The sequence below is a fragment of the Oncorhynchus tshawytscha genome, linkage group LG19 (assembly GCF_018296145.1).
Source record: "Oncorhynchus tshawytscha isolate Ot180627B linkage group LG19, Otsh_v2.0, whole genome shotgun sequence".
NCBI classification, from domain to species: Eukaryota; Metazoa; Chordata; class Actinopteri; order Salmoniformes; family Salmonidae; genus Oncorhynchus; species Oncorhynchus tshawytscha.
This window is the reverse complement of record NC_056447.1, coordinates 56,568,475-56,589,497: the sequence shown is the minus strand read 5'-3', so window position 1 is coordinate 56,589,497 and position 21,023 is coordinate 56,568,475. Positions and strand designations below refer to the sequence as shown.

At 40.7% G+C, this 21,023-nt stretch overlaps 3 protein-coding genes and 1 pseudogene across 3 annotated transcripts in view; all 4 read right to left on the bottom strand.

Annotated features, from left to right (window-relative positions):
* LOC112240444 overlaps window positions 1-806 on the bottom strand; it is a 7,191-nt pseudogene extending 6,385 nt beyond the window's left edge.
* Window positions 807-8,289: 7,483 nt separating this feature from the next.
* On the bottom strand, window positions 8,290-10,542 carry LOC121840039 (mucin-2-like; the record flags this gene model as incomplete). The annotated part of the gene is made up of 1 exon (XM_042301196.1): window positions 8,290-10,542. A coding segment is annotated over one exon (2,253 nt), but the record flags the coding sequence as incomplete, so codon positions are not given.
* Window positions 10,543-10,709: 167 nt separating this feature from the next.
* Window positions 10,710-15,017, bottom strand: LOC121840038 (mucin-2-like; the record flags this gene model as incomplete). The annotated part of the gene is given in 4 exon segments (XM_042301195.1): window positions 10,710-11,417; window positions 11,420-11,461; window positions 11,796-11,808; window positions 11,851-15,017. Coding segments are annotated over 4 exon segments (3,930 nt in total), but the record flags the coding sequence as incomplete, so codon positions are not given.
* Window positions 15,018-15,053: 36 nt separating this feature from the next.
* The window catches only part of LOC121838841 (mucin-5AC-like), a gene marked incomplete at its 3' end in the record, with an annotated part of 33,012 nt that continues 27,042 nt past the window's right edge, over window positions 15,054-21,023 (bottom strand). The window contains exons 27-31 of the mRNA XM_042301194.1: window positions 17,841-17,997; window positions 17,553-17,681; window positions 17,156-17,306; window positions 16,720-16,763; window positions 15,054-15,859 (exon numbers count right to left, since the gene is read on the bottom strand). Of these exons, the coding sequence (XP_042157128.1) occupies window positions 15,054-15,859; window positions 16,720-16,763; window positions 17,156-17,306; window positions 17,553-17,681; window positions 17,841-17,997 (1,287 nt within the window). The remainder of the gene's footprint in view (window positions 15,860-16,719; window positions 16,764-17,155; window positions 17,307-17,552; window positions 17,682-17,840; window positions 17,998-21,023) is intronic.

Genomic DNA, 21,023 nt, shown 5'->3' with positions numbered 1-21,023 from the left:
TGAGCTGTTGAACCATTTCTTCTGACAGATTCATTGTGGTATACATCCACATTATTACCTGTTTGGGTTTTCCATCAGGTCCTGTGCATCCTTGAAGGGAAAATAAGATCTTAAGTCATACATAATGGTACTTTGAGACACAATTAAACAATGTATTCCTCAAACTGACACATCCTTACCACAGTCACGAACACAGGTGTCGGAGAATGTGTTGAACAAGATGGTACCCTCAGGGCAGAAACAGCCCTCCATGAATGAGTCACATACAGAGTCACGGGTCATTTGTGCTCCCTGACATGAATGCACATATTTGTCATTGTATCTATGGTAAGAAAAAACAATTAATTACAGACTAAAAACTTTGGAATATAATGGAAACAAGTGGTGTATTTACAAGTGTAAAATAATGAGATGGGAATGAGATGATATGGGAATGAGAATTAGATGAGAATGAGATGGGAATGAGATGAGATGAGATGGGATTGAGATGAGATGGGAATGCGATGAGATGGGAATGAGATGTGGATGAGAATTAGATGGGAATGAGATGAGATGAGAATGAGATGAGATGGGAATGAGAATGAGATGGGAATGAGAATTAGATGGGAATGAGATGGGAATGGAATGAGATGAGAATGAGATTGGAATGAGATGAGAATGAAATGAGATGGGAATGAGATGAGAATGAGATGAGATGAGATGAGAATGAGATGGGAATGAGAATGAGATGGGATGGGAATGAGATGAGAAGAGAATGAGATGAGATGGGAATGAGACGAGAATGACATGGATACCTTGAATTGCATGTTGGCTGGATAGTAGAGCCACATGCCTTATACACTTTGGTCTTAGGGCATGTCAGTTCTGTTAATATGGTCAAGATGGAATGAAAGACAAAACAGTAAGTATACAATTTGTAAATGCAGGTTGTCAAAATACAATGAATTATGATAAATCATAAAGTTATTAGAATTATTTAAAACCGTGTTAACATCTATCCTGCATCCGAAATTGGATCCTATTCCCTACTTAGATCACTACTTATGGCAGTAGCCTGGTCAAAAGCAGTGCACTATGTAGGGAATAGGATCCCATTGGGGACACAGTTCTCATTGGATATGAAAGTCCTTCCCTACCACATGTTCCATTAGTTGATTTCCTCCAGTCGATACAGACTCCAGCTGCTGCACACCTCACGGCGTAGGCTTCCAGGCTGGAGCAGCCGATTGAGATATTTGGCTTGTGGCAGACATCAAACTTACAGGCCTCGAAGAAGGGTTGACGTGGGATAACATCATGGCATTGCTTAAAGACCCTTCCAAAATAAAGAACCCATTTAAGTTATTATATCGGCCTAACCCAAAAGGGGCATTTAACATGTCACAACAGATTTCTTACAAATATTGATTACTGTATGCCTTACACACTTCATTATTTGTGAAGCATCTATGAAGTTCCTATGAATATGACATATTTTATACGGCATAAACAGTCTGTAAGATAAGTTTGGTTCTAAGTTATGGAACAACAACCCTTGCCTTTACCGGAGAGTTTACAGACGTGTATGTATACAGTGTCACAGCAACCTCAATCAGATTCCCTTGTCTTTGTAATATAGCTGTCTCTTTGTGTTATTACAAGGTTACACGTCTTACGGGCTAAGTATGATGTCACAGATTGATGTCTTTCCTGATGTGCAGGTTGGAGGCGTGGGAGTAGTTAGGGTAGGTGGGGTAGGGGTAGTTGGGGTAGGTGGGGTAGGTGGGGTAGAGGGTTGCCGTTCACAGTAGGGTTTTTTAACATCAGGAATCTTCCATTCATGAGCCATCCCAGGACATGATGGGTCAATCTGTCCATTCGGTAATCTGCAATCGTTTTTCCTGATATTGTCACAGGTACCTTTATAAAGATACAATAAATATGGGAATGAGAGAAAACACAAGTTATTTTATGCCAGAAACAGCTGCTCATAACTTTAAGCCTACCTACAGTATCTTTTAATTGGTTTTTCTATCATTGTAACTGTACAGTGAACTTTAATGCCATGGAAATGCAATAACACGCAACAAAATAACATTAAATCATTGCAACAAAAGTTCAGTTTACTCACAGAGTACTACAAGCTGTTCATCTGATTCATACTTAAAGTGTTTTTGGTCTACACAATGGATGCATCCCAAATGGGACCCTATTCCCCCTGGTTAAAAGGAGTGCACTACAATGGGACCCTATTCCCCATGGTTAAAAGGAGTGAACTACAATGGGACCCTATTCCCCCTGGTTAAAAGGAGTGCACTACAATGGGACCCTATTCCCCCTGGTTAAAAGTTGGTTAAAAGGAGTGCACTACAATGGGACCCTATTCCCCCTGGTTAAAAGGAGTGCACTACAATGGGACCCTATTCCCCCTGGTTAAAAGGAGTGCACTACAATGGGACCCTATTCCCCCTGGTTAAAAGGAGTGCACTACAATGGGACCCTATTCCCCCTGGATAAAAGGAGTGCACTACAATGGGACCCTATTCCCCCTGGTTAAAAGGAGTGAACTACAATGGGACCCTATTCCCCCTGGTTAAAAGGAGTGCACTACAATGGGACCCTATTCCCCCTGGTCAAAAGGAGTGCACTACATTGGGAACAGTGTGCCATTTGGGATTCAGTAAAGCCTACATACTTACCACACTGCCCCTCTGTGTTGTTGTGGAATAGGGAGTTTGGCAGGGTTACACTGAACATAAGGGACTTAAATATCACTGTTGCTTTAATGGCAGGGATCTTCAACAGTAACTCCACCCCAGTGCTGGTGATCATGAGGTCTTCATTAGAAAAGGTCGGGAAGATCTGATTTCCATTGATGTAAACCTTGTGAATGATAAGGAAAAACATTACATTACGAATGAGAGTAGAGAACAGAATAACATTACAATAATGTAGATAAGATAGGAACAGTTTCCAGAACTAAATGAAGTCACAAGGAGAGTTGGTAGTCTGTTAATGATTTGTCAATATAATGAAATTCTTTGAAATGTCATGGGAATGTTTCAGATTCCTTGATGATGGTTTTGAGTTAACGTGATGGCATCAATCAAAGTGGTTAACCAATATGTAATGTTGCTAAATAACTATTTGTAACTACTGTAGTGTAGTACTGCAGATTACATTTGTTGTAGTCGGCAAGATCAGATATCCCTATTAATCAATACCACCACGTTACAAAAAGTCAATAATACATTTCAAAATATGAAGCTAGATTATTTTAAGTCTTAAAGTGGTATGATATTGTCTATCTCAAATAATGTCTGTATCAAATGATATCTATTTCAAAAAATGTCTATATCAAATAATGTCTGTTTCAAAGACTGTCTGTGTCAAGAATGTCTGTATCAAAGAATGTCTGTATCAAAGAATGTCTATCTCAAATCATTTCTATCTCAGTGTACTTTTTCAAAGTGTATAAATGTTTACAATAGCACAGTTATAATTACCATATTTGTTGTCACATTTAATCTCTTCGGAGTAAGAACGATTTTGTAAGACTTGTAATTGACAATCAGAGACTGAAGGCAGGTCGCATGTCCAGACGGATCGCAGTTATAGTTGTCGATGATGACACTGAAGTTCTGTCGAGGAACTATTTCTTTAATCAAAACGTAGGTGCAGTTTTCCTGGAAACTGTAATATTGGCCATCAAATGTGACGTAATGAGGGTCTCCCCATCCATAGCATATACCTGAGAGATAGAACAGAAGAAGGTAACAAATAGATAGATCACTCATCAATACAAGAGTTTAAAGTCCTACTCCAGTCTCCTTTTCACCTCATTTAACACCTGATTTACTGAACACAGCAGCTGGTCTAGGTATCCTCATGAAATGGCACAAGCTGATAACATCACAATGTCACCATCAGATCAGACCAAGGGTGCAACTTTCACTGGGGATGGAGGGTGGACGGGGCATGTCTCCCCCAGTTTCTGAAATTGCATTTTTGTACCCCCCCAGTATTATCATTGTATTGTGATACAAAACAAGGCAACGCTGCGCTTTAGGACCATGCGGATGCCTCTGAGTGGTCCAGTAGGCTGTTTGGAGTGTTTATCTGACTAGATACAAATAATAATGATAATGATTTTGCCCCCCCCACTTCTAAAACCAAAGTTGCGCCACTGGATCAGACCAACTCCTTGAAGTTTTATACATGGGATATCACTTTCCAACAGGAAATGTTCAAAAATCACTGGAGGACCTCTTTAAAACAAGTACACTTGGAGTAATAAGTATTTGTAGAAGGTGAGAACAGAAGATAATTAAAAACATTACGTTTTGAACTTACATTCACATTCGTAGTGATAGCAGCAACCTGATTCGTCATAGACTTTCACTGGTGGGTATCCATTTTCACACACAGGCTTTTCAACAGACTCACAAACCACAAACGTTGTGGTAATTACACCCCTGTGGCAAGTCTGAGTAGTGCAGTTGTCTGTCTTCCAAGTCTCACCATCCTAAAGTTGAAAATGTATGTTTTAGTCCTGAAAGTAAACACACTACGTACTACACAACACTATGAACTACACAACACTATGAACTACACAGCACTATGAACTACACAACACTATGAACTACACAACACAATGAACAACACAACACTATGAACTACACAACACTATGAACTAAGAAACACAATTATTCTGTTTACTTTATTTCATTACCTTTCTTGATGGAAAGACATATTCACAGCCTGTGTAAGGTGTAGTCGAGGACAATCTAGATGTTGTAGTATGTGTAGCTTCTGTTGTTGTTGAGACAGTGCTGACTGTAGTTGAGACAGTGCTGACTGTAGCTGAGACAGTGCTTACTGTAGCTGAGACAGTGCTGACTGTAGTTGGGGTCGTAGAGGGACATGGTCTGGCTTGTTTCTCAACAACACAACTTGAGTTACAGTAAGAGGTGAAACACCAGCCTGCCCCATCAGTCTCATTATATATCAAGGAACCTAAACATAAACATAATATTAGTAATGAATAGATATTAAATGAAGTGTATGAATGCAATATGTAGTCAGAATTTATAATTTTAATGAAGGAAGCTTTCACTTACCAGCAGGGAAATGTAGATTTTTATATGTGCAAAAACATAACGTGGTAGGATTTGTGGTTGGGCTAGTGGTAGGGGATGTTGGGCTAGTGATATGGGTTGTTTTGGGGGTAGTGGTAGGGATTGTTGTTGGGGTGGTGGTAGGGGTTGTTGTTGGGGAAGTGATAGGGGTTGTGGTAGGGTTTGATGTCATAGTTTTTTCTGTCTGTATGGTCAAAGTTGTATTTTGCACTTGAGGTGCGGCTGACTGCAATGTATATGGTGGATTTGTGACTAAAACGAAGCCTGTTGTTGTTGTAGATGCTGGGGTGGTGGTTGACTTGCTGGTGGGTAGTTGTTGATGTAGTAGTTTTTTTCTGGGTAGTAGTAGATGTAGTTGTTGAAGTTTGTAGTAGATTGCTGGGGTAGTGGTAGGTCTTGATGTTGAAGAATATATAGTAGTTGTTGGGGTAGTGGTAGGTTTTGATGTTGGGGTAGTGGTGGGAGTTGTTGCTGGTGTAGTGGTAGGTTTAGTTGTTGAAGTAGTTGTAGTAGATGTTTGGGTAGTGGTAGGTTTTGATGTTGGGGTCGTTGTAGTAGTAGTTGTTGGGGTAGTGGAAGGTTTTGATGTTGGGGTAGTGGTAGGAGTTGGTGTTGGGGTAGTGGTAGGTTTAGTTGTTGAAGTAGCTGTAGTAGTTGTTGTTGAAGTAGTTGCAGTAGTTGTTGGGGTAGTGGTAGGTTTTGATGTTGGGGTAGTGGTAGTAGTTGTTGTTGGGGTAGTGGTAGGTTTAGTTGTTGAAGTAGTTGTAGTAGTTGTTGGGGTAGTGGAAGGTTTTGTTGTGGGGGTAGTGGTAGGAGATGTTGGAGTAGTGGTAGGTTTAGTTGTTGGAGTAGTTGTAGTTGTTGTTTGGATAGTGATAGGTTTTGATGTTGGGGTAGTGGTAGTAGATGTTGTTGGGGTAGTGGTAGGATATTTTGTTGGGGTAGTGTTAGGTTTAGTTGTAGGGGTAGTTGTAGTAGGGGTTGTTGGAGTAGTGGTAGGTTTAGTTGTTGAAGTAGATGTAGTTGCTATTTGGTAGTTGTTTTTGATGTTGGGGTAGTTGTAGTAGTAGTGGAAGGTTTTGTTGTTGGGGTAGTGGTAGGAGTTGTTGGGTGTGGTAGGAGTTGTTGTTGGGTAGTGGTAGGAGATGTTGTTGGGGTGGTAGGTTTTGTTGTTGAGTTGTAGTAGATGTTGGGGTAGTGGTAGGTTTTAATGTTGGGGTAGTGGTAGGTTTTTGTTGTTGAAGTAGTTGTTGATGTTGGGGTAGTGGTAGGTTTTGATGTTGGGGTAGTGGTAGAGTTGTTGAAGTAGTTGTAGTAGATATTGGGGTAGTGGTAGGTTTTGTTGTTGGGGTAGTTGTAGGTGGTGTTGGGGTAGTGGTAGTTTTGTTGTTGGGGTAGTGGTAGGAGTTGTTGTTGGGGAAGTGGTTAGGTTTAGTTGTTGGGGTAGTTGTAGTAGATGTTGGGGTAGTGGTAGGTTTTGTTGTTGGGGTAGTGGTAGGTTTAGTTGTTGAAGTAGTTGTAGTAGTTGTTGGGGGTAGTGGTAGGTTTTGATGTTGTTGAAGTGGTAGTTTAGTTGTTGAAGTAGTTGTAGTAGTTGATGGGGTAGTGTTAGGTTTTGTTGTTGAAGTAGTTGTAGGAGTAGTGTTGGGGTAGTGGTAGGTTTTGTTGTTTGGGTAGTGGTAGGAGATGTTGTTGGGGTAGTGGTAGGTTTAGTTGTTGAAGTAGTTGTAGTAGATGTTGGGGTAGTGGTAGGTTTTGATGTTGGGGAAGTGGTAGGTTTAGATGTTGTTGGTTGGTAGATGTTGGGGTAGTAGAGGTTTTGATGTTGGGGTAGTGGTAGGTTTAGATGTTGAAGTAGTTGTAGTAGATGTTGAGGTAGTGGTAGGTTTTGTTGTTGGAGTAGTTGTAGGTGGTGTTGGGGTAGTGGTAGTAGATGTTGTTGGGGTAGTGGTAGGATATTTTGTTGGGGTATTGTTAGGTTTAGTTGTAGGGGTAGTTGTAGTAGGGGTTGTTGGGGTAGTGGTAGGTTTAGATTGTTGAAGTAGTTGTAGTTGCTGTTGGGGTAGTTGGTAGGTTTTGATGTTGGGGTAGTTGTAGTAGTTGTTGTTGGGGTAGTGGAGTTTAGTTGTGGAAGTAGTGTAGTTTGTTGTTGAAGTAGTTGTAGTAGTTGTTGGGGTAGTAAAGGTTTTGATGTTGGGGTAGTGGTAGGAGTTGTTGTTGGGGTTGTGGTAGGTTTAGTTGTTGGGGTAGTTGTAGTAGATTGTTGGGGTAGTGGTAGGTTTTGAGTTGTTGAAGGAAATTGTAGTAGGTGTTGTTGAAGTCGTTGCAGTAGTTGATGGGGTAGTGTAGGTTTAGTTGTTGAAGTAGTTGTAGTAGATGTTGGGGTAGTGGTAGGTTTTGATGTTTGGGGTAGTGGTAGGAGTTGTTGTTGGGGTAGTGGTAGGTTTAGTTGTTGGGGTAGTTGTAGTAGTAGATTGTTGGGGTAGTGGTAGGTTTAGTTGTTGGGTAGTGGTAGGAGTTGTTGTTAGGGAAGTTGTAGGTTTTGATGTTGTTGATGTTGTAGTTGTAGTAGATGTTGGGGTAGTGGTAGGTTTGATGTTGGGGTAGTGGTAGGAGTTGTTGTTGGGGTAGTGTAGGAGTTGTTGTTGGGGTAATGGTAGGTTTTGATGTTGAAGTAGTTGTAGTAGATGTTGGGGTAGTGGTAGGTTTTGTTGTTGGGGTAGTGGTAGGAGTTGTTGTTGTAGGTGGTGGTAGGTTGTTGTTGTTGTAGGAGTTGTTGAAGTCGTTGGGTAGTTGATGGTAGTGTTAGGTTTAGTTGTTGAAGTAGTTGTAGTAGATGTTGGGGTAGTGGTAGGTTTTGATGTTTGGGTAGTGGTAGGTTTTGTTGTTGGGGTAGTGGTAGGTTTAGTTGTTGAAGTAGTTGTAGTAGATGTTGGGGTAGTGGTAGGTTTTGTTGTTGGGGTAGTGGTAGGAGTTGTTGTTGGGTAGTGGTAGTTTAGAGTTGTAGGTTGTTGATGTTGGGTAGTGGTAGGTTTAGATGTTGAAGTAGTTGTAGTAGATGTTTGGGGTAGTGGTAGGTTTTGATTGTTGGGGTAGTGGTAGGTTTAGTTGTTGAAGTAGTGGTAGTAGATGTTGTTGGGGTAGTGGTAGGAGATGTTGTTGGGGAAGTGGTAGGTTTAGTTGTTGAAGTAGTTGTAGTAGATGTTGGGGTAGTGGTAGGTTTTGATGTTGGGGTAGTGGTAGGTTTAGTTGTTGAAGTAGTTGTAGTAGATGTTGGGGTAGTGGTAGGTTTTGATGTTGGGGTAGTGGTAGGTTTAGTTGTTGAAGTAGTTGTAGTAGATGTTGGGGTAGTGGTAGGTTTTGTTGTTGAAGTAGTTGTAATAGTTGTTGGGGTGGTGGTAGGTTTTGTTGTTGGGTTACTGGTAAGAGATGTTGTTGAAGTAGCTGTAGTAGCTGTAGGTTTTGTTGTTAGGGTAGTGGTAGGAGCTGTTGTTGGGGTAGTGGTAGGAGTTGTTGTTGGGGAAGTGGTAGGTTTAGATGTTGAAGTAGTTGTAGTAGATGTTGGGGTAGTAGTAGGTTTTGATGTTGGGGTAGTGGTATGTTTAGTTGTTGAAGTAGTTGTAGTAGATGCTGAGGTAGTGGTAGGTTTTGTTGTTGGAGTAGTTGTAGGTGGTGTTGGGGTAGTGGTAGTAGATGTTGTTGGGGTAGTGGTAGGATATTTTGTTGGGGTATTGTTAGGTTTAGTTGTAGGGGTAGTTGTAGTAGGGGTTGTTGGGGTAGTGGTAGGTTTAGATGTTGAAGTAGATGTAGTTGCTATTGGGGTAGTTGTAGGTTTAGTTGTTGGGGTAGTTGTAGTGGGTGTTGTTGGGGTAGTGGAAGGTTTTGTTGTGGAAGTAGCTGTAGTAGTTGTTGTTGAAGTAGTTGCAGTAGTTGTTGGGGTAATAGAAGGTTTTGATGTTGGGGTAGTGGTAGGAGTTGTTGTTGGGGTTGTGGTAGGTTTAGTTGTTGGGGTAGTTGCAGTAGTTGTTGTTGGGGTAGAGGTAGGTTTAGTTGTTGAAGAAATTGTAGTAGGTGTTGTTGAAGTCGTTGCAGTAGTTGATGGGGTAGTGGTAGGTTTAGTTGTTGAAGTAGTTGTAGTAGATGTTGGGGTAGTGGTAGGTTTTGATGTTTGGGTAGTGGTAGATTTAGTTGTTGAAGTAGTTGTAGGAGTTGTTGTTGGGGAAGTGGTAGGTTTAGTTGTTGAAGTAGTTGTAGTAGATGTTTGGGTAGTGGTAGGTTTTGATGTTGGGGTAGTGGTAGGTTTAGTTGTTGAAGTATTTGTAGTAGATGTTGGTGTAGTGGTAGGTTTTGATGTTCGGGTAGTGGTAGGAAATGTTGTTGGGGTAGTGGTAGGAGTTGTTGTTGGGGAAGTGGTAGGTTTAGATGTTGAAGTAGTTGTAGTAGATGTTGAGGTAGTGGTAGGTTTTGTTGTTGGAGTAGTTGTAGGTGGTGTTGGGGTAGTGGTAGTAGATGTTGTTGGGGTAGTGGTAGGATATTTTGTTGGGGTAGTGTTAGGTTTAGTTGTAGGGGTAGTTGTAGTAGGGGTTGTTGGAGTAGTGGTAGGTTTAGATGTTGAAGTAGATGTAGTTGCTATTGGGGTAGTTGTAGGTTTTGATGTTGGGGTAGTTGTAGTAGTTGTTGTTGGGGTAGTGGAAGGTTTAGTTGTGGAAGTAGCTGTAGTAGTTGTTGTTGAAGTAGTTGCAGTAGTTGTTGGGGTAGTAAAAGGTTTTGATGTTGGGGTAGTGGTAGGAGTTGTTGTTGGGGTTGTGGTAGGTTTAGTTGTTGGGGTAGTTGCAGTAGTTGTTGTTGGGGTAGAGGTAGGTTTAGTTGTTGAAGAAATTGTAGTAGGTGTTGTTGAAGTCGTTGCAGTAGTTGATGGGGTAGTGTTAGATTTAGTTGTTGAAGTAGTTGTAGTAGATGTTGGGGTAGTGGTAGGTTTTGATGTTTGGGTAGTGGTAGGAGTTGTTGTTGGGGTAGTGGTAGGTTTAGTTGTTGAAGTATTTGTAGTAGATGTTGGGGTAGTGGTAGGAAATGTTGTTGGGGTAGTGGTAGGAGTTGTTGTTAGGGAAGTGGTAGGTTTAGATGTTGAAGTAGTTGTAGTAGATGTTGGGGTAGTGGTAGGTATTGATGTTGGGGTAGTGGTAGGAGCTGTTGTTGGGGTAGTGGTAGGAGTTGTTGTTGGGGAAGTGGTAGGTTTAGATGTTGAAGTAGTTGTAGTAGATGTTGAGGTAGTGGTAGGTTTTGTTGTTGGGGTAGTGGTAGGAGTTGTTGTTGGGGTAGTGGTAGGTTTAGTTGTTGAAGTATTTGTAGTAGATGTTGGGGTAGTGGTAGGTTTTGATGTTCGGGTAGTGGTAGGAAATGCTGTTGGGGTAGTGGTAGGAGTTGTTGTTGTTGGGTAAGTGGTAGGTTTAGATGTTGAAGTAGTTGTAGTAGATGTTTTGGGGTAGTGGTAGGTTTTGTTGTTGAAGGGTAGTGGTAGGATAGTTGTTGGGGTAGTGGTAGGTTTTGTTGTTGGGGTGGTGGTAGGTTTTGTGGTTGGGTTGTTAAGAGATGTTGTTGAAGTAGTGTAGTAGCTGTAGGTTTTGTTGTTAGGGTAGTGGTAGGAGCTGTTGTTGGGGTAGTGGTAGGAGTTGTTGTTGGGGAAGTGGTAGGTTTAGATGTTGAAGTAGTTGTAGTAGATGTTGGGGTAGTAGTAGGTTTTGATGTTGGGGTAGTGGTAGGTTTTGTTGTTGGAGTAGTTGTAGGTGGTTTTGGGGTAGTGGTAGTAGATGTTGTTGGGGTAGTGGTAGGATATTTTGTTGGGGTATTGTTAGGTTTAGTTGTAGGGGTAGTTGTAGTAGGGGTTGTTGGGGTAGTGGTAGGTTTAGATGTTGAAGTAGATGTAGTTGCTATTGGGGTAGTTGTAGGTTTAGTTGTTGGGGTAGTTGTAGTGGGTGTTGTTGGGGTAGTGGAAGGTTTTGTTGTGGAAGTAGCTGTAGTAGTTGTTGTTGAAGTAGTTGCAGTAGTTGTTGGGGTAATAGAAGGTTTTGATGTTGGAGTAGTGGTAGGAGTTGTTGTTGGGGTTGTGGTAGGTTTAGTTGTTGGGGTAGTTGCAGTAGTTGTTGTTGGGGTAGAGGTAGGTTTAGTTGTTGAAGAAATTGTAGTAGGTGTTGTTGAAGTCGTTGCAGTAGTTGATGGGGTAGTGGTAGGTTTTGATGTTGGGGTTGTAGTAGTTGTTGGGGTAGTGGTAGGTTTTGATGTTGGGGTAGTGGTAGGTTTTGTGTTGTAGTTGTTGGGGGGGTAGTGGTAGGTTTAGTTGTTGAAGTAGTTGTAGTAGTTGTTGGGGTAGTGGTAGGTTTGTTGTTGAAGTAGTTGTAGGAGTTGTTGTTGGGGTGGTGGTTGGTTGTTGTTGTTGTAGTGGTAGGAGTTGTTTTTGGGGTAGTGGTAGGTTTTGAGTTGTTGAGTAGTTGTAGTAGATGTTGGGGTAGTGGTAGGTTTTGTTGTTGGGGTAGTGGTAGGAGTTGTTGTTGGGTGTGGTAGGGAGTTGTTGTGCGGTAGTGGTAGGAGTTGTTGTTGGGGAGTGGTAGGTTTAGTTGTTGAAGTAGTTGTAGTAGATGTTGGGGTAGTGGTAGGTTTTGATGTTGGGGTAGGGTTGGTTGCTGCGTAGTGGTAGGAGTGTAGTGGTAGGTTTAGTTGTTGGGGGGTAGTGGTAGGTTTTGATGTTGGGGTAGTGGTAGGTTTAGTTGTTGAAGTAGTTGTAGTAGATGTTGGGGTAGTGGTAGGTTTTGTTGTTGAAGTAGTTGTAATAGTTGTTGGGGTGGTGGTAGGTTTTGTTGTTGGGTTACTGGTAAGAGATGTTGTTGAAGTAGCTGTAGTAGTTGTAGGTTTTGTTGTTAGGGTAGTGGTAGGTTTAGATGTTGGGGTAGTGGTCGGTTTAGATGTTGGGGTAGTGGTTGCAGTTGTTGGGGTAGTGGTAGGAGTTGTTGTTGGGGAGGTGGTAGGTTTAGTTGTGGGAGTAGTTGTAGTAGACGTTGGGGTAGTGGTAGGTTTTGATGTTGGGGTTGTTGTAGTAGATGTTGGGTTACTGGTAGGTTTAGTTGTTGAAGTAGTTGAAGTAGATGTTGGAGTAGTGGTAGTAGCTGTTGTTGGGGTAATGGTAGGTTTAGTTGTTGAAGAAGCTGTAGTGTTTGGTTGGGTAGTGGCAGGTTTAGTTGTTGAAGTATTTGCAGTTGTTGTTGGGTTAGTAGTAGGTTTTGTTGTTAGGGTAGTTGTAGTAGTTGTTGGGGTAGTGGTAGGTTTTGATGTTGGGATAGTGGTAGGAATTGTTGTTAAAATAGCTGAAGTAGTTGCTGGGGTATTGGTAGGTTTTGTTGTTGTAGTAGATGTTGTTGAGGTAGTGGTAGGTTTTGATGTTGGGGTAGTGGTAGGAGCTGTTGGGGTAGTGGTAGGTTTAGTTGTTGAAGTAGCTGTAGTTGTTGTTTGGATAGTGATAGGTTTTGATGTTGGGGTAGTGGTAGTAGATGTTGTTGGGGTAGTGGTAGGATATTTTGTTGGGGTAGTATTAGGTTTAGTTGTAGGGGTAGTTGTAGTAGGGGTTGTTGGGGTAGTGGTAGGTTTAGATGTTGAAGTAGATGTAGTTGCTATTGGGGTAGTGGCAGGTTTTGATGTTGGGGTAGTTGTAGTAGTTGTTGTTGGGGTAGTGGAAGGTTTAGTTGTGGAAGTAGCTGTAGTAGTTGTTGTTGAAGTAGTTGCAGTAGTTGTTGGGGTAGTAGAAGGTTTTGATGTTGGGGTAGTGGTAGGAGTTGTTGTTGGGGTTGTGGTAGGTTTAGTTGTTGGGGTAGTTGCAGTAGTTGTTGTTGGGGTAGTGGTAGGTTTAGTTGTTGAAGAAATTGTAGTAGGTGTTGTTGAAGTCGTTGCAGTAGTTGATGGGGTAGTGGTAGGTTTTGATGTTGGGGTTGTATTGGATTCTGGACCAGTTGTAACTTCCTCTGTTACTTTTGTTGTTGTAGATGGAATTGTTGGCGTAGTTGTGGTTGTTGGACTTTCTGTTGTTGTTGTTGGACTTTCTGTTGTTGTTGATGTTGGGGTAATGGTAGGGGTTGTTGTTGGGGTAATGGTAGGGATTGTCGTTGGGGTAATGGTAGGGGTTGTCGTTGGGGTAATGGTAGGGGTTGATTCTGGACCAGTTGTAACTTCCTCTGTTGTTTCACTTGTTGTGGAATATGTTGTTGTCTTAGACGTTACTGTGGTTGATGGACTTTCTGTGGTGGTTGTTGTTGTTGTGGTAGAGGTAGTAGGTGTTGTTGATTCAGGACCAGTCGTAATTTCCTCTGTTGTTTCACCTGTTGGAGAATATGTTGTTGTCTTAGTTGTTGTTGTGGTTGATGGGATTTCTGTGGTGGTTGTTGTTGTTGTTGTTGGTGTAGTGGTTGTTGTGGGAGTTGTTGATTCAGGACCAGTCGTAATTTCCTCTGTTGTTTCACCTGTTGGAGAATATGTTGTTTTCTTAGTTGTTGTTGTGGTTGATGGGATTTCTGTGGTTGTTGTTGTTGTTGTTGTTGGTGTAGTGGTTGTTGTGGGAGTTGTTGATTCTGGACCAGTTGTAATTTCCTCTGTTGTTTCAGTTGTTGTGGAATATGTTGCTGTCTTAGATGTTGTTGTGGTTGATGGACTTTCTGTGGTGGTTGTTGTTGTTGTTGTGGTGGTAGGTGTTGTTGATTCTGGACCAGTTGTAACTTCCTCTGTTACTATTGTTGTTATGGATTGAGTTGTTGACTTAGATGTGGTTGTTGGACTTTCTGTTGTTGTTGTCGGACGTTCTGTTGTTGTTTGACTTTCTGTTGTTGTTCTTGTTGTTGGGGTAGTTGTTGATGTTATAATGGTAGTTGTGTGCCTTTCTGAGGTGGTAGGTGTCTCATTGCTACAAACATCAACACAACATCTGACTCTGATCTCGTAGTTGTAGCATATTGGTGGGATGCCTTGATCCTTGTTGCGGCATATCAGTCCAACTGAGGGATTGCATTCAACATTTTGACCTAGTTCGGCCAAAGGAACATGGATGTTGTCTTTGGCTCTGCATTCTACTTCCTTAGGTTGGCTACAAATATCAATACCAGATTTCCTTATATTTTCTATGGTTTCAAAATCTCCTCCTTCTGGTCCAACAGAGGGATAGTATTTGCTAATCCAGTCTGACCATTCACAGACTGTCTTGGTCAGGCAGTGTGGAGTAGTAGTGGGTGAAGTGGGTGTTGGAGAAGTCGGGGTTGTTGTGGGCGTAGTGGAAGGGGTTGTTGTCAGAGTAATGGTTGTTGTGGGGGTAGGGGTAGGGGTAGGGGTTATGGTTGTGGTTGGGGTAGTGGTAGGTTTTGATGTTGGGGTAGTGGTAGGAATTGTTGTTGAAGTAGCTGAAGTAGTTGCTGGGGTATTGGTAGGTTTTGTTGTTGTAGTAGATGTTGTTGAGGTAGTGGTAGGTTTTGATGTTGGGGTAGTGGTAGGAGCTGTTGGGGTAGTGGTAGGTTTAGTTGTTGAAGTAGCTGTAGTTGTTGTTTGGATAGTGATAGGTTTTGATGTTGGGGTAGTGGTATGTTTAGTTGTTGAAGTAGTTGTAGTAGATGTTGAGGTAGTGGTAGGTTTTGTTGTTGGAGTAGTTGTAGGTGGTGTTGGGGTAGTGGTAGTAGATGTTGTTGGGGTAGTGGTAGGATATTTTGTTGGGGTAGTGTTAGGTTTAGTTGTAGGGGTAGTTGTAGTAGGGGTTGTTGGGGTAGTGGTAGGTTTAGATGTTGAAGTAGATGTAGTTGCTATTGGGGTAGTGGTAGGTTTTGATGTTGGGGTAGTTGTAGTAGTTGTTGTTGTTTGACTTTCTGTTGTTGTTGTTGTTGTTGGACTTTCTGTTGTTGTTGTTGGGGTAGTTGTTGTTTTACTTTCTGTTGTTGTTGTTGTTGGGGTAGTTGTTGTTGTTTGACTTTCTGTTGTTTTTCTTGTTGTTGGGGTATTTGTTGATGTTATAATGGTTGTTGTGGGCCTTTCTGCAGTGGTAGGTGTCTCATTGCTACAAACATCAACACAACATCTGACTCTGATCTCATAGTTGTAGCATATTGGTGGGATGCCTTGATCCTTGTTGCGGCAAATCAGTCCAACTGAGGGATTGCATTCAACATTTTGACCTAGTTCGGCCAAAGGAACATGGATGTTGTCTTTGGCTCTGCATTCTACATCTTTAGGTTGGCTACAAATATCAATACCAGATTTCCTTATATTTTCTATGGTTTCAAAATCTCCTCCTTCTGGTCCAACAGAGGGATAGTATTTGTTAATCCAGTCTGACCATTCACAGACTGTCTTGGTCAGGCAGTGTGGAGTAGTAGTGGGTGAAGTGGGTGTTGGTGAAGTCGGGGTTGTTGTGGGCGTAGTGGAAGGGGTTGTTGTCAGAGTAATGGTTGTTGTGGGGGTAGGGGTAGGGGTTATGGTTGTGGTTGGGGTAGTGGTAGGAGTTGAGAAAACAAATACTGTTGTGGTCGGTGCTTGAGTGAATATCTTTGTTGTTGTAACACTTGGTGTAGTTGTTGGAATTGGGGTGCTGGGACAGGGGTTCATAATCCGGACAATAGTTCCATTCTCTTTGCACGTGGCAGTAATACAGGTCCCATCACCGTCAGATGTGTGATATATGGTCGCTCCATAAGGGTATGTTCTGCCGTCGTAGAAACAATAACAAGCTGCAATAGGATTATGACAAGGAACACAAGTTATTATCATGTAATCATCTTGTCATGTTAACTTCTTGGTAATAATGTAGGCTAATGTTTCAGTTATTATTATGTAATCATCTTGTCATGTTACCTTCTTGGTAATAATGTAGGCTAATGTTTCAGTTATTATCATGTAATCATCTTGTCATGTTACCTTCTTGGTAATAATGTAGGCTAATGTTTCAGTTATTATCATGTAATCATCTTGTCATGTTACCTTCTTGGTAATACTGTAGGCTAATGTTTCAGTTATTATTATGTAATCATCTTGTCATGTTACCTTCTTGGTAATAATGTAGGCTAATGTTTCAGTTATTATCATGTAATCATCTTGTCATGTTACCTTCTTGTACTACTAATGTTTCAGTTATTATTATGTAATCATCTTGTCATGTTACCTTCTTGGTAATAATGTAGGCTAATGTTTCAGTTATTATCATGTAATTATCTTGTCATGTTACCTTCTTGGTAATACTGTAGGCTAATGTTTCAGTTATTATCATGTAATCATCTTGTCATGTTACCTTCTTGGTAATACTGTAGGCTAATGTTTCAGTTATTATTATGTAATCATCTTGTCATGTTACCTTCTTGGTAATAATGTAGGCTAATGTTTCAGTTATTATCATGTAATTATCTTGTCATGTTACCTTCTTGGTAATACTGTAGGCTAATGTTTCAGTTATTATCATGTAATCATCTTGTCATGTTACCTTCTTGGTAATACTGTAGGCTAATGTTTCAGTTATTATTATGTAATCATCTTGTCATGTTACTTCTTGGTAATAATGGAGGCTGATGTTTCAGTTTGTAGTGGTTTTCCTTACCTTGGACATTATAGCTGCATCTGACCTCAGTTGATGAGCAACGACTTGAAAAAGAAAGAGGGAGGTTACAGTACCTTTCAAAGTTGAATAAAATATTAAGAGCTATTTGCTATGAAGTACAAAACAATGTTATATGTTATATTCACAATAAGGTATTAACAGGTCAAATCCCAATAAGGTATTAACAGGTCAAATCCCAATAAGGTATTAACAGGTCAAATCACAATAAGGTATTAACAGGTCAAATCACAATTATTAACTTTGAAAATCAAAATCAATTGAATGGTAGGAAAGCCTCTTTGTAGGTGGACTATTGACATTGCCTTATCTGACCAGAAATACAGGCTACCTTAAGGCTTATACCAACCGTATTAAACCCTATGTAATGTAAATACAGTATCTATGTATTTATCAAAATGTTGATCTGAAAACATACCATGTCTGACAGTTCTCCTTGGAAGGTATAACCTCTCCCTCGTTGTAATGAGTTCCATCTCCATCGTAGCAACCACAGTTCTTCTTACTGACACACTTCATGGTACTTTCTTCCAAATAAGGCTGGGCCGAAGGACATTTTGGATAGCAACCTTTAAGATATAAACAGTCAATTTAATCCAGGACACCTGCACAGATTAGATCATCCTCATGGTATCTAGTTCTAACACCAAAGCTGTAATGGATATGATATTTAAATATTTGTATTCAGTTTTCAGTATAGATGAACAAGGGAGGGAGGAGTCATTACATATTTTATACTGTACATTTGTTTAACAACTTGGAATGTAAATTGTCCAAATCAAACGGCCAAGCTGTTATGAAGGGCTCTTAGTTACCTTCCAGTGCAGGGATCTGACTGGAGCATGTTCCTGAGGGATTCTTGCAGGTCTTCATACAGGGGTATCCACATGGATTATAATGCCACTCACACTCACCAATAGGGTTGTAGAAATCACAGAACAGAGCTGGTGAAATTAAAACATGTCACATTTTAACTGAACCAGGGTCCTAAAAGATTGATTGAACAGTTACACATTGAAATCATAAATTGGTATTTTGTCCCGATAGCTAAACAATCCCACCTATCCATCAATCAATTGTCCCACTCAAAGCAAATGACTCACGGCAGATATCTGGTGTTCTCCACTTGATACAAGCCCCTGCCTCGTTACAGGCCTGGGCGTAGGCTGCTACAGCTGTACAGAAACACTCGCAGTCTCCCCCAGTGTCACAGGCACACGAGTCCCTCACACAGGCATCATGGAATGGCGTGGGGTCCACCTTTTAGGTAGATGCATTAAGCCATCATTTATTTATTCAATGCATTGCTCAGCTTGTTGAAGAGACTACAGATGAACTATTGACAATGATTATTATTGGGTTGGATGGCTGACTTTATGTTTTTGTTATCTGTTTAGTACTACTTTTGTTGGTGGATGTTTTTGGTGTCATTCACATGATTATTGACAAACCAATTTTATTAAAAAGATTGCCATCTACCATCATGCAACTCTGCTTGTCATTGTGTACCTTATAGGAAACCTGTTAGCCCAGGACTTGTGCTACAAAATGAATGTTTGTTATAAATTCTACCATATGATTGTTATTATGACCCTGAAGCTGTGAGGTAAATGAACTCTTGTTGAAGCCTTAACCTTATTGACCCTGAGGCTGTGAGGTAAATGAACTCTTGTTGAAGCCTTAACCTTATTGACCCTGAGGCGGTGAGGTAAATTAACTCTTGTTGAAGCCTTAACCTTATTGACCCTGAGGCTGTGAGTTACTGTGTATTAACTCTTGTTGAAGCATTAACCATATTATTGTACTTATGCAGTGCCACTTTGGCTGCGTTTACACAGGCAGTCCAATTCAGATCATTCACCAGTTATTTGCATATCTGACACCAATTGATATTGCCCTTAATGTATAAACAGCAACAACAAAAAAATGGAATCTGATCTTTTGAGCTCTGATTTATACCACTTCCATACGTGGATCTCAATCCTGATTCAAACCCAATTCTCCATGTGATCTCTGCCTGGATGCTCAGATCTGATGTTTTTGCTCTAAAGGTTTTTTTTTGCACATGACCTGCCATTACCATGACAACCACCCAAAAATGTAAAGGACAGGAAATGAGCATTGCATCTGTGTGCTACTTCAGAACCTACATCAGTGTTAATGCGCCAATCTGATATGGGCTACAGTAAAACTACATTCAGGGCCATAAATATTTGGACATTGACTAAGTTATTATTATTTTAGCATATTGGAGTTGACATTAAAAAGTGCAGACTTCAGCATTATTTTGAGTGTATTTACATCTAAATCGGATGAATTGTGTAGGAATTACAGGACTTTTTATATTTGCCTCCCCCCTTTTTTAAGGGATCAAAAGTAATTGGACAATTGCCTGCTCAGCTGTTCCATGACCAGGTGTGTGTTATTCCCTCATTACTTAATTTACAAGTAAGCAGATAAAATGCCTAGAGTTTATTTCAAGTGTGGCATTTCCACTTGAAGTCCACTGCCAGTGAAGCAAGCCATCATTAGGCTGAAAAATGAAAACAAACCCAACAGAGAGACAGCAAAAACAGTAGGTGTGGCCAAATCAAATATTTGGTACTTTCTTAAAAAGAAAGAACGCACTGGTGAGCTCAGGGACACCAAGAGGCCCGGAAGACCACGGAAAACAACTGTGGTGGATGACGAAAGAATTCCCTGGTGAAAAACAACCCCTTTACAACAGCTGGTCAAGAACACCCTCCAGGAGGTAGGATTATCTGTGCCAAAGTCAACAATCAAGAGAAGACTCAACCAGAGTAAATACAGAGTAAAAAAGGAAGACCAGATTAAAGTTTGCCAAACAACATCTAAAAAAGCCTGTAAAGTTCTGTAACAACATCCTATGGACAGATGAGACGAGGATCAACTTGTACCAGAATGATGGGAAGAGAAGAGTATGGAGAAGGGAAGGAACTGCTCATCATCAGAGCATACCACCTCATCTGTGAAGCATGGTGGAGGTGGTGTTATGGGGTGGGCCAATGGAACTGGTTCCCTTGTATTTATTGATGATGTGATTGCTGACAAAAGCAGCAGGATGAAATCTGAGGTGTTTAGGGCCATATTATATGCTCAGATTCAGCCAAATGCTTTTAAACACATTGGACAGTGTTGGGGAATAATCAGAATTGGTGTGAAACACGGCACTTGGTGAAGCCCTATTGGAAGAAGGACCTCATTCTGTGCGTCTGTGTGATTGTCTAAGTGACCCTCAGATGTGGTGAATTCCAATGATTTTAAATGTGCTAGCCAGGTATGCCCTGGGTTACTCTGTGTGAGTATTTTGTTATGGGATCACTAGGTAATAGTTGTCGGACCGTTCTGTGTGAGCGGGGTAGGGTTGACTCTGTGTGGGCAAACCTTTTTATGTTCTGATGTTCTGTGTGGACGTCTGACCAGTTCTGTGTGAACATCTGACCAATCCTGTGTGGGTGATCCTGAAAGTTCTGTGTGAGTACCTAAGATTTCTTAAGTTTTATATGGATTCTGTGAATTATTTTAAATTATGATAAATTGTATGTGTGTATAATCAATTACTAGAGATTTGATAAAGTAATGCTGAGAATGATTAGATCAAATTTAAACCACCCATTCGTAGACGTACGTAGGTTTTGGGGTTCCATTCCCAGTCATTGCGCTGACTAAATTCTGAGTTTTTGATTGTAAATAATCTATTTGTATGTTTTGCCTGGAAAGTTATGGTCGCTAGTGTTTGTGTAAGATATAAACTGAACGTTTTAATAGCTTGTCTGGTTCAAATTGATAGAAGGGATAAATTGAACGTTTTCAATAGATTTTTTAGGTTAAATTGATAGACTAATTCAACTTAAAATAATAACGAAGCAAATTTTGATGCAAGACGATGTCTGTTCACTAAATTATCTGCTGGAACAATGTATTGAGAATTGGGTCGTATTTAAATTACTGTATCAATAGAGAAGACAGTTACCTAAGTTAAAGAAATTCTGAATAATAGCGGGGAGAGAATGGCGATAGAAAGTGATTACCGAAATGTTTTTCATTCTTATAGATTGACTGACGCATGTTATAATTTTGGCCCCGGCGTGTTATTTTTAAAGAAATAGTATACATTTCATAAGTGTGGAGAGCAAAGAGAAGAGGAAGTTATAAAGTTGGGTTTTAATCTTACGATAGAGGTAAGGAAAAACGTTAAAATGAGAGGGGTTATATTTTTGCCCACTGGGGGAAAAAGAAATAGGAGAGTAGATCTGAAAGTTGTG